This window comes from Loxodonta africana, chromosome 10 (genome assembly GCF_030014295.1).
Source record: "Loxodonta africana isolate mLoxAfr1 chromosome 10, mLoxAfr1.hap2, whole genome shotgun sequence".
Lineage (NCBI taxonomy): Eukaryota > Metazoa > Chordata > Mammalia > Proboscidea > Elephantidae > Loxodonta > Loxodonta africana.
The window spans coordinates 24044828-24056938 of NC_087351.1; the positions used below are offsets into that span (position 1 = coordinate 24044828).

Genomic DNA, 12111 nt, shown 5'->3' on the forward strand with positions numbered 1-12111 from the left:
AAGGTTACATATAAAGTATTGATAAACCAGAGATGATAGTAATCTTGTGGCTTGATCTTAAGGAATAATACTTACAAGAAGTAATTAATAGAAATACAAAATATGCAGGCTTCTTTAAGGCCCTCAGAACAGGGAGACCTCTCCCTCTTTCTTTTTTAAACAGTAATCTGTCTCACAGACAGAAATTCCTGGCAGTACTTAATGAAGAATTTGCTGATAGAGGATTGAACTGAGTCTTTTAACTGTTATCTGTTGCTTGCCTTATACCCTCTTTGGGTCTCTGTCAGGGCTGTGCAAAGAGGGCAGAACCTTGAAGAGCTCACACAGGGGACTCCAGTGAGTACATACCTGGGTGCAAACTGTGTGAGGTGTTCTTGGAATAGAAAGGAAAACTAGGAGCACTCCATGGTTTTCCCCCCTGACCAGCAGCATGATATTTAAACCCATGGCATTTTCCTTTTCCTCCTATTTCCTGCTCTTCCTTCTTCCTTACCCTGAGTGAGGAGGTTTTTCTTCTTATTTTCCTCCACTCTTTCAGATTTCCGTACTGTTTTTTTTTCCCCATTCCCCCTTTCTTTTTTCTCCTCTCCTTTCCCTTATTCCCCTCTAACCTCCCTTTATTCCTGCCCCTTTTAAGTTGCTCTACTGTAGTTAATAACACTATTGGCAGTCTTCTTGTTCTAATGGACTTGTGTGTGTTGGTAACAAGGCCTCAGTTGTGGAGTGTGAGTGAGGAGAGAGTGGCTAAGTGGTAAGGGGAGAGTCGTGTAAAGCAGTGGGTTTCACACTTTGTGATAGTGACCCACAGTAAGAAACATAGTATATTATCTCCTCCCCACAAACATATAGAACCTGAGCAAAGTTCCAAATAATAATACTTGTCTTTATGAAATTTTCTCTTCTTTTTTATTTTTTCTTTTATTTTTCTTTTCTCTTTCCTTTACTTCTTAAAAACTCTAGTCACCACCCAGTCAATTGAAGGAACTGTTGGTCAAGTTCATAAATGAGACCTTGTTTCTCTTTGCTTTATGGTGGGTAAAGAGATAAGCAAGTTAGAAGACAGTTGCTAACTTAGAGAAAATGTATTTGTTGGGCTAAATCATTGAGGGGCTCAGTAGGTAAAAGCAAATATTGAACTCCCTGATAAATTCCCTGCAGGACATACTTGGGATGTTCTGTTTATCTCCACTAAGCAGCCCCTCTGCATTCACTATAGTCTCCTAAATCTCTTTGGGCTCCTTATCTATTTTGTTATTTTTGTGAATTTAAGGTCTGATCTTGAGATGGCAAATCAAAATGTTATCAGAAATGACTGGTCACTTGTATGAGATGATAATGAAGTATTTTAGGTATCTGAGAGCAAAAATGCTTCTGCCATCACTACCTATTCACCTGAGTGACAATATAATAATTTAAACATAACAGAAGAAATTTTATTTCTTTCATAGGTAAGTATTTTATAGGAAATAAAGTATAACAATTGAATTACATTCACAGGATTCTATTAACTTCCTCGTGCTGTATTCCTCAGGAACCAATGACTTGATAGAGTGATGGAATGGTTACAGTTTCTGTATAAATGCTTACAGTTTCTGTATAAACTATGAAAGAAACCCTTAGCAAGTTTGGGATGCTGTCCTATTTGATGCTGTAAATACCCTTGGTATATATGCTTGGTAGAGAGTCAGTGAAAAAGTGGAAGACCCTCAATGAAATGGATTGGCACAACAGGCTCAAGCATAACAACGATTGTGAGGTTGTTGCAGGACTGGCCAGTATTTCATTCTGTTGTACATAGTGTCACTATGAGTTGGAATCGACTCGACAGCACCTAACAACCACCACAACATACCCTAAACCAGTGACAATAAAATCCCATACCTGGAATGCACGACTCCTAGGTGGAAGAACTCATACTATTAGGCTAAATAATCTACAAGGGAAAATTTTGCTTCCTATTCTTGCAAACAGATTTTGTAGGTTTGGAGATTCTAGTGTTCCAGAGAGCACAGCTGAGAATGGCCCCAGACCACTGTGAACTTCACATGTCAATGAACTAACGAGCAGGAAAAGACCATTCTCCATCCAAATTTGTGTCTCAGGAACCCGACTTGAACAGACTGCATTAATATTCTTCCTTGTATCAGTTTTCTGGTTGGTTTGGCCAATGTGGAACTCTAAAAAGAAGCCAAAATGAGAAATGATGGTGAGAAAGATGGAGTCATTTACCTTTATCCTTTCTCTGCAGGATCACAGTGGGCTGGCTGTGTTTTTCTGCAATGGTTCTCTCCACTCAGCTCTTCATTTTGAGGTTTTTACAACTCTCCTCTGTCCTAGGAGTGGTAGACATCCCTGCTGTTACTAGCCTGGGATAGAGTTCCTTCCTTTGTTCTTCCTCGCATTGCCCCAGCTTCATAAACATTCCCATTATTTAGCTCTTCTCAAGTTATCTAATTTGAGTGTCCTGGCAGCATCTTGGCTGATACAAGTATACAAAATTTAAAGTCAAAATCCCTGTTTTCTTGCCTAGCAATCTCACTCCCTGAAGTACTTATTGAAAAATGCTTATCGTTCATTTCTCTTGATACTGATGTATTTAAAAGCTCAGGAACGTACTGCCCATGATCTTTTGCTACCCAAAGTTTCACTTAAAAGCATATTTTAACTATAAAGGGTCTGAAAATTTTTTATAGCAGCTTCAGATTATTTGGGAGTATGGATGTAACATAAATACTTTAATATCATCAACTGGTGAATACTTCAGTAGTTTCAGTTTTAAAGTCTTTTCACTGGTGCCAGCTTGTATAAAGCTAAATTACAATCATAATTACTCAGTATCTGATTATTTAAAAAATGAAGTATTTGCACATTTTCCTCCTGTTTAACTGTACAAAGATTAAGCATATTGGCTTATAGAGATGATCGATACGAGTATAATAAAATTATTTTAGTTTTATTTATTTTCAAATAGTTCTTCAAATATTTGTAACAGGCCAACAAAATGTGACAAAGAAATTAAGCAGGAAATATTACACTCTCATTTTCTTCTTCCTCTCTAGTGCCTTATTATGAGTTTTTAGAACCTTGGGTTTTGTTCAAACCAGGCTGGTCTCTAGGGGCAAAGTCCCTTGATCCCTGAGAGCCTTCTAAACTCTTGTGTTTGCAGTATCCCTTGCTCACTGTCCTGTAGAACTGTTAATTACCTTCATTTCCTTCAACTACAAGAGTTTTTGTGACAGTTTGTGTTAAAAGAACACAGGCAAACCTCAGACTCCATGAAGATGCTCAGGTAAAATGGAAGAATGGAAATAAATTTAACAATAGAAAGAGTAACTGTAGAGTCATACATTCTTCTGTTGTTGGAATTGCCATGGACATGAATCATCTCGTAAAGATCTTGACTGTCGTCTTGAATGAGAACAGACAGACTCTGGGTGAAGAATTGAATAATATAGGAGAATAATTTTGAAAAAGTGTATTGAGATACCAGAAAATGTAAACTGACCTTGACTTTTAACTAAAACAATACTGTAGCTGAGGTAATGTGAAAGACATTAGAAAATGTCCAGTTAAGTACCAAAAAAAAAAAAAAAAAAAAAAAAAAAAAGTACAGGCTATGATTAATCACTCTGTTACCGGCTGCTGCTGTATGATTCTCACTCTGCCACTCTTTAAACAGGCTAGACACATTAATGACACATGAAAATAAAACAAATGAAAAAGAAGGGTTATTGTACTTTTTTCTCTGTTAGCTTTTCAAGACAGCTCCAAAAGAGGTGAGGTATAAACTGATTAACTTCTGTGAAAAGAGAAGCAAATTTATTAGAAGCTCATCAAGTGGGTAAGATGGAGAAGTATCCTACAGAAACGTAAATAGAAGAAAAAAAAAAACCTGGAGATCAACAAATCCTGAATAAATATATAAATTTCAATATAATGTTATTTTGATATAAGATTTGGAAAATTAAAAAAATAAACAAACCAGAAAAACTTCCAGGAGATCATATTATTTCAACTGCTCTCTTAGGTGCTTTAGATTTTGAGAATTTTTCCATTAATTTATTCTCTGAGTGTAAGTAGAATGAAGAAAGGACTTGAAGAAGGTTGTGAAATGTGATTTTTTTTATTTGGGTGAGTGTAGGTGGGTGAGAAAAAGATCCTAAGAGGAATTACAAAAGGTATTTATTTTGTGGATTCTTGTTAAAAGAATGCTAAGGGATGCCTTAGTTGGTTGAATTTATGTACATAAAAAAGTTATTTGAAAGGGATAACAGGATGTTGAAAATTAGTTGTATCATATACAGTTATGAAAAGAGAAGGGGTGGTTTTAAATTAGAGGTGGCAGGAATTTATTGGCTATAAAGTGGTTTTGTGACAATTTGAATGATTAAATGCAGGAAGTTAGAGTTGAGGGAGGTGCTAAACTCTCAAAATCCTTAGATTTAGGAAGGAACCTCTATGAAGTGAATTGTTTAGATTAATATCCTGTTCAACCTACAGAAGTTGACTAATGATCCTATTTTTTGGACTGATATTTGTTTCATCTATAAGGGAATAAATGTGTGGAAGTCTTTCAGAGGATGGATCAATACTATGTGGATCAAAATGTGGATTAAACACAACAGAACACAAAGAACTAGGTTTGTCTTATACATCGTGGATATTTAATTAGTTTGACAAATGATGGGCATAATCACATTATTCAAGAAAAACTATTCCAAAACTTTCTTTTTTGAGCATAGGCGATCTAAGAGAAAGAACATAATTACCGAAGAGTTTTTCCCTGTGTATATTTGATAACTTCCAGGTGAATAAACCTCATAACCTGGTCTCCATGTAGAAACCCCTCTATGACTATTGTTCAGGCTTGAGCACACATTCCTTGTGTTAAGCGTATTTAAATCTTTGATGACCTAAACTATGGAAGCCCTAGTGGTGTAGTGGCTAGAAGCTATGGCTGCTAACAAAAGGTCGGCAGTTTGAATCCACCAGGTGCTCCTTGAACACCTTATGGGACATTTTTATTTTGTCATATTGGGTCACTATGAGTTGGAAATGACTCAACGGCAATGAGTATGGTTTTGGTTTAAAGAATACTCAAGGAACCCCGCTAGCACAGTAGTTAAGCACTAGGCTGCTAACCCAAAGTTTGGTGGTTCAAATCTACTGAGTGTCTCTGTGGGAGAAAGAGTTGATGATCTGTTCTTGTAAAGATAAAGCCTAGAAAACGCTGTGATTCACTCTGTCCCTAGGGGGCCATTATGAGTCAAAAATTGACTTGATGGCAAGCGACAACAACGAAAAATACTCAGTGTGGTCCTCAAAGTTTCCATATTTATATCTCTTTCCTCTTAAAATGCACTTTTCTCAAACTTCCAGTTCTCTATGTAATGGATAGGGATAGGAGAGGTGAAAGGCAAATCAATTTATACTGAGGGGTATATAACTGATAAAGATTTACTGAGAACCTCTGCCAAGAGTTTTAGCATTTTAAAGACACCTGAAGACATGGTGCTATAATTTGTTTATAGTTATTGAATTTTTGAAGAGTGGATCTAGAAAGTAATGCAAATTTTATCTCCTAAACAACCTCTCAACCACCCATTTGTCAGTTGTACTGTGGTGGCTTGGGTGTTTTTATGATGCTAGAAGCTATGGCACCAGTATTGGAAATACCGGCCGTGTCACCCATGGTGGACATGTTTCAGTGGTACTTTCAGACTAAGAAAGACCTGGTGAACTACTTCTGAATATCATCTAATGAAAAGCCTGGGATCACAACAAAATATTGTCCAGCATAGCTCTGGAAGGTGAGCGAGCCCCTTAGGTTGGAAGGCACTAAACATTGGCTGCAAAAATGGACTCAAACATGCCAATAATCTTGAAGATGGCACAAGATGGGGCAACATTTCATTATGTTGCACATGGGGGTTACTATGAGTTGGAGCAGACTCCAAGCAAATTCATCCAAAAAATCCATTGCCGTCAAGTTGATTCCCACTCATAGTGACCCTGTGGGACAGAGAGAAACTGCCGCATAAGGTTTCCAAGGCTATAATCTTTGGAAAGGTTTACTGAAAGACTGCCACATCTTTCTCCTGAGGAGAGGCTGGTGGGTTCAAACACCTAGTCTTTCAGTTAGCAGCCAAACACTTAGACACCACAGCGCCAGAAGTTCTAAACAACCTCTTAAAAAAAAAAATTGTCTTTCTCTTTGTCATTATACACATACTTTCCTCATTTTTTCTTTTGTTTTTTATTTTAATTGCTTTTTTCTTTCTCCCCAATTCTTCTTCTCTTTCACAATCCCCTATTTTCTATTTTTTTCTTTTTACAGCTTTACCCAGTTTCTTCATTCATCAGGTATAGTTTCATAATTTCAATCATCTTCTACTTACATCTTCTCCTATTATTGTTGAACTGTGGTATTATAAATACATTATTTGCTATAGTGGCACAATGGTTAAAATATTTGTCTGCTAACCAGAACCCACTAGATGATCTTTGAAAACCCTATTGGGCAGTTCTGCTCTGTCTTATATGGTCCCTGTTAGTTGGAATCAACTCGACAGCAATGAGTTTGGTATTATTATTTTTTTGTCTCACTCTTTCATAGGGAGCCCTGGTGGTGAAGTTGTTAAGACCTACTGCTGCTAACCAAAAGGTTAGCAGTTTGAATCCACTAGCCACTCCTGAGAAACCATATCGGGTAGTTCTACTCTGTCTTATAAGTTTACCGTGAGTCTGAACCAACTAGATGGCTATGGGGTTTTATCACTATTTTAAGTGGTTAAGCACTTGCCTGCTAACTGCAAGATTGGCAGTTTAAGCCCACCAGCTGCTCTTTGAGAAAAGATGTGACAGTCTACTTCCTTAAAGATGTACAGCCTTAGAAACCTTGTGGGAAAATTCTACTATGCCCTATAGGGTCACTATGAGTTGGAATCTACTCGAGGGCAATGGGTTGGGTTTGATTTTCTCACTATTTCAATAGCAACCTAAATTTTATATCTCGAAGGCTACTTTTATTATGTCTGGGTCATAATTTCCCCATGATTGAATTCTTTAACCAATTTTTGATGAATGTAACATTTTGGTGTGCCCCCTTCCCTTGAATTTTGTTCTTAGCATTGTATTAGCAGCCAAGTTTATAAAGAAGGATAATACACCATTCCTTCTCTGAAGCTATATGCATACAAAACTAACTATAATGTTACATGAGAAGTACTACATTGGACGTAAATAAAGCATAATGAATAGGAACATAGAAGAGGAAGGAATGGATTCTTCTTATGGAGGGAAGTGGGAGTAGGGAAGGGAAATCTAAACATTATAGCATGTAATTTAACTCTATCTTGAAGAATGGATTTTATTTCTTTTCCAGAGAGAGAAGAGCTGCAGGTGGATGCGGTAGAACAGGAGGCAAGGAAGAAGGACAAGTATGTTTAAAAGTATAGAGCCTGTGTACTGTGCTACATTTTCAGGTAATATACAGAATTTTCTGGTCATGTGGTGCAAGTAACGGAGTAGGAGAAATGTGGGAAAGTAGTTCAGAAAGAATCAGGTTCCAAGTGCCTTTGAATGCTCTATTAGAAGCTTGCAGTCATGTGGAGGCAAAAAGACCAGTTAAACTAATAACACTACCTTAGATCTGATTGCATGTGGATAAACGTTTGTTGGAACAGAAAAAGAAGCAGAAGGAGAGAATCATGATGAGGCTTTTTGGTAGCCCTAATGAGGGCAGGACAATGAGAGGAGAATGGTGCAGGGACATGGCACGTGCATTAAATTACAAAAAATTATTGTGACATGTATCAGTGATTTAAGGATTTTGGAAAGTACCAAAAGAATATGAGTATACTGTGCACTTTAATTCCAGATGTAACACATAAACATTTGTCTTTTGTTTTAATCAGAGATTCAAATTGTTTGTAGTAAATTATTACATATACAATTGAAATCACTGTTACTATCAAATTTGTCTCCCTTCCTGAAGAAATTCACTATTCTGAAGATGTTGGGTATCTTTCCTGTTCAACTTTGCACACATTTTCTACATAGATACATATTTATAAGTAGTATGTAATAATTAAATATATATGTAGAAAACATGTGCAAAGTTCCCTCCTAAGAAATAAAGGTTGATTGGAGTGGATCCAACTGGTATTTTCCAGTACGAGTCTGTTCAGAAGACAATTTGTTCCTAAAAAGGGTATTCACCAAAACAATTGGTATAAAACCAAATGTTTTAGCTAAGTGCCAAGTTTCTCTGGAACATTGAGGTAATTAATTCATAGAAAGATAGTTGTCAGAGATAGTTAATCATACAGGCTCAGCAGCAGTCATTGGTGTGTCAATATATGACAGTCACTAGCTGTAAAAGGGGCTTGTTTTTCTTCAATAGTTTTTCTATCATCACTCTGCCTCATGTTTTTATTCAGACTGAATCATTGGAGTATTATAAAAACCCCATTGCCATCAAAAGTGGATTTTGACTCATAGTGACCCTGTAGGACAGAGTAGAACTGACCCATAGTATTTTCAAGGAGCTACTGACTGCCGACCTTTTGGTTAGCAGAGCTCTTAACCACCATGCCACTAGGGCTTCCAAACAAACTCATCGCATTTGATTTCTACTAATAGCAACCTTATAGAGGGAGTAAAACTGCTCCATAGGCTTTCCAAGTGGCAGCTGGTGGATCGAACTGCTGATGTTTCACTTAGAAGCTGAGTTCTTGACCATTAAGCCACCAGGGCACTAGAAACTAACAGGTATATTATTGGGGTATTATAGGTTAATGAAAGAAAGGAGGAAATTGGGTAGAGTATTGATCTTTTACAGGTTCCTGGGTGGCAGAAGTGGTTTGTACTTGTCCACTAACCTAAAGATTGGTGGTTCAAACCCACCCACTGGCAGTACATAAGAAAGGCCTGACGATCTGCCTTCATAAAGATCACTGCCAAGAAAACCCTATGAAGCAGTTCTACTCTGTAACTCACAGAATTGCCACAAATCAGAACCAATGTGAAGGCAATGAGTTTACTAATTTTGGAGCCAGTGGACCTGGGTTCTATTACTAGCTCTAACATTAAATAAATTAATGGTCCTGGTCAAGTTACTTAACATATTTGGGTGTTTACTGTAAGGAATTGGCTCACACGATTATGGGGGTTGGCAAGCCCAACATTTGTAGGACAGGCCTGAAGTCTAGAAATATAGGCAGTATTTGATGCTATTGTCTTAAGGCAGAAATTCTTCTCTGGGAAACCTCAGCTTCTTCTCTTATTGACTTCAAGTGATTGGGTAAGACCCCACCTACACTTTATTCAAAGACAACCAATTAGAGATTTTAGTCACGTCTACAAAATGTCTTCACAGCAACAACAGGACTAGTGTTTCATTAAATAACTCGGTACTGTATCGTAGATGTTTTGGAGCCGTAGTGGCACAATGGTTAAGAGCTCTTCTGCTAACCAAAAAGATTTTTAGTTTGAATTCATCAGCTGCTTGTTGGAAGCCCTATGGGGCAGTTCTACTCTGTCTTATAGGGTTTTTATGAGTCAGAATCGACATGACAACAACAGGTTATATCCTAGATGTTTTAGGCTATTATAGCCTTAAGGGTGTTATGTATCAGCACCAACTCAACACAACTAACAACAGTAAATAGATAAGTTGGCACAAGAAATTAACCATCACAGGTGTTAAATGCAGAATCAGTTTGGTGGTAGAGAGCAGCTCCACATGGTAGCTACCAACTTCTCCGTGTTATCACAAATTTAGTGTCCATGAGCATATTAGGACAGCTGTCGTGCCAAAGTGTAGATGTTGTTAGGGGCTGTCAGGTTGGTTTCAACAGAACGCGACCCTATGTACAACAGAACGTAATGCTACCCGGTCCTGTGCCATCCTCACAAATTGTTGGCTATGTTTGAGCTCTTTGTTGCAGCCACTGTGGAGGTAGGCTTTAATAATTTTGACTTTTATCCTTCTAGTTTTTTAACATAATTTTCATAATTTGTATATCTTTCTGTTCTCTTTTAGGTAGCACTGCTCACAAAGCCAATGGATAGAGCAAATCACTCTGAGGTGTCAGAGTTTGTGTTCATGGGGCTCTCCAATTCCTGGGAGATACAACTTGTTCTTTTTGTCTTCTGCTCCATGTTTTATGTGGCAAGCATGATGGGAAACTCCCTCATTATGCTCACTGTGACTTCTGACCCTCACCTGCACTCCCCCATGTACTTCCTTTTGGCCAATCTCTCCTTCATTGACATGGGTGTTTCTTCTGTCACTTCCCCCAAGATGATTTATGACCTTTTCAGAAAACGCAAAGTCATCTCCTTTGGTGGTTGCATCATTCAGATCTTCTTCATCCATGTCATTGGTGGTGTGGAGACGGTGCTGCTCATAACCATGGCCTTTGACAGATATGTGGCCATTTGTAAGCCTCTCCACTACCTGACCATCATGAGCCCACGAATGTGCATCTTCTTTTTAGTGTCAGCCTGGATGATTGGCCTTATACACTCTGTGGTTCAATTGGCTTTTGTAGTAAACTTACCTTTCTGTGGCCCCAATATGTTGGACAGCTTTTACTGTGACCTTCCTCAGGTAATCAAACTGGCCTGCACAGACACCTACAGACTGGAGTTCATGGTCATGGCCAACAGTGGATTCATCTCTGTGGGTTCCTTCTTCATACTGATCATTTCCTATATCATCATCCTTCTCACTGTTCAGAAACATTCTTCAGCTGGTTTATCGAAGGCCCTGTCCACACTTTCAGCTCATGTCACTGTGGTAGTTTTGTTCTTTGGTCCTTTGATATTCTTCTATACATGGCCATCTTCGTCCACACACCTGCATAAATTTCTGGCCATCTTTGATGGAGTTCTCACTCCTTTCCTGAATCCTGTCATTTACACATTCAGGAATCAGGAGATGCAGGTGGCAATGCAGAGAGTACTCAGACAGCTAGTGAGTTACAGGAAGATGTCTTAAGTGACAGGCTGTATTGTAAAGAGTCCTCATTGACTACTGAAATTCTAGTGTTGATGGTCAAACTCACAGAGAAGCTTCTCTTTGCCCCACATTGGGTTGATTATCTTGATACTGTTATCATGTCTTTTCCTTCTTTCACTTAGGAATGAGTGACATTCATTTCTGAAAAGAGAGAAAGAATTCCATATAAAGTGTTTATGAACCAAAGGTGATGCTAATCCTGTGCCTTAATTCCTAAGGGATAAGACTTGCAAGAAGTAATTAGTAAAATGCAAAAGAAGGCAGGCTTCTTTAAGGCCTTCAGAACTGGAAGACATCTCCCTCTCTCTTTTTTTAAACAGCAATGTGTTTCACAGGAGGAAATTCTTGGCAGTATTTAACGGAGAATTTGCTAATAGATGTTTGAACTGAGTCCTTTTACTGTAATCTGCTGCTTGCCCTCCCCCTCCCCCTCCTTGGGTCTCTTCCAGGGCTGGGCACAGAGGGCAGAACCTTTAAGAGCTCACACACAGGAGTCCAATGGGTGCATATCTGGGTGCATATTGTGTGAGGTGGTCTCGGAATACAAAGGAAAACTAGGAACGCTATGATTTTTTCCTCTTACGACCAATATGCTAATTAAACCCATTACATTTTCCTTTTTCTCTTATTTCCTCCTCTTCCTCTTTCTTCTTCCTTACCTGAGTTAGGAGGTTTTTCTTTCTATTTCCCTCCCCTCATTTGGATTTCTTTTCCTTTCCTTCTTCCCACCCCCCTTTTGTTCTCTCCTTTCCCTTCATCCTCTCCAATGTCCCTTTATTCCTGCCCCTTTTTAAATTGCTCTCTTACAGTTATTAACACTGTTTAATGGCAGGCTTCTTGTTCTAATGGACTTGCATGTTGGTCACAAGACCTCAGTTGTGGTGTGTGAGTGAGGGGAGAGTTGCTAAGTGGTAAGGGGAGGGTCACGTAAAGCAATGACTTTCATATTTTGTGACAGTGACCCACACTGAGGAATACAGTATATTATCTCCTTCCCCACAAACATACACAGCCCGAACAAAGTTTCACGTAACAATACTTGCTTTTATCAAATTTTTTCCTTTTTAACTTTTTCCTTTACTTTT

General features: G+C 38.3%; 1 protein-coding gene across 1 annotated transcript; it reads left to right on the top strand.

Moving 5' to 3' along the window:
- Positions 1-10066: 10066 nt before the first annotated feature.
- Positions 10067-11005, top strand: LOC100670016 (olfactory receptor 4F3/4F16/4F29-like). The gene has a single exon (XM_064291877.1). It carries the CDS (start codon positions 10067-10069, stop codon positions 11003-11005), a length of 939 nt encoding a protein of 312 aa, XP_064147947.1.
- Positions 11006-12111: the final 1106 nt, after the last annotated feature.

Excerpts from the sequence above, each read along its gene's own strand:
- LOC100670016 (XM_064291877.1), top strand. The coding sequence starts at position 10,067 with ATGGATAGAGCAAATCACTCTGAGGTGTCAGAGTTTGTGTTCATGGGG.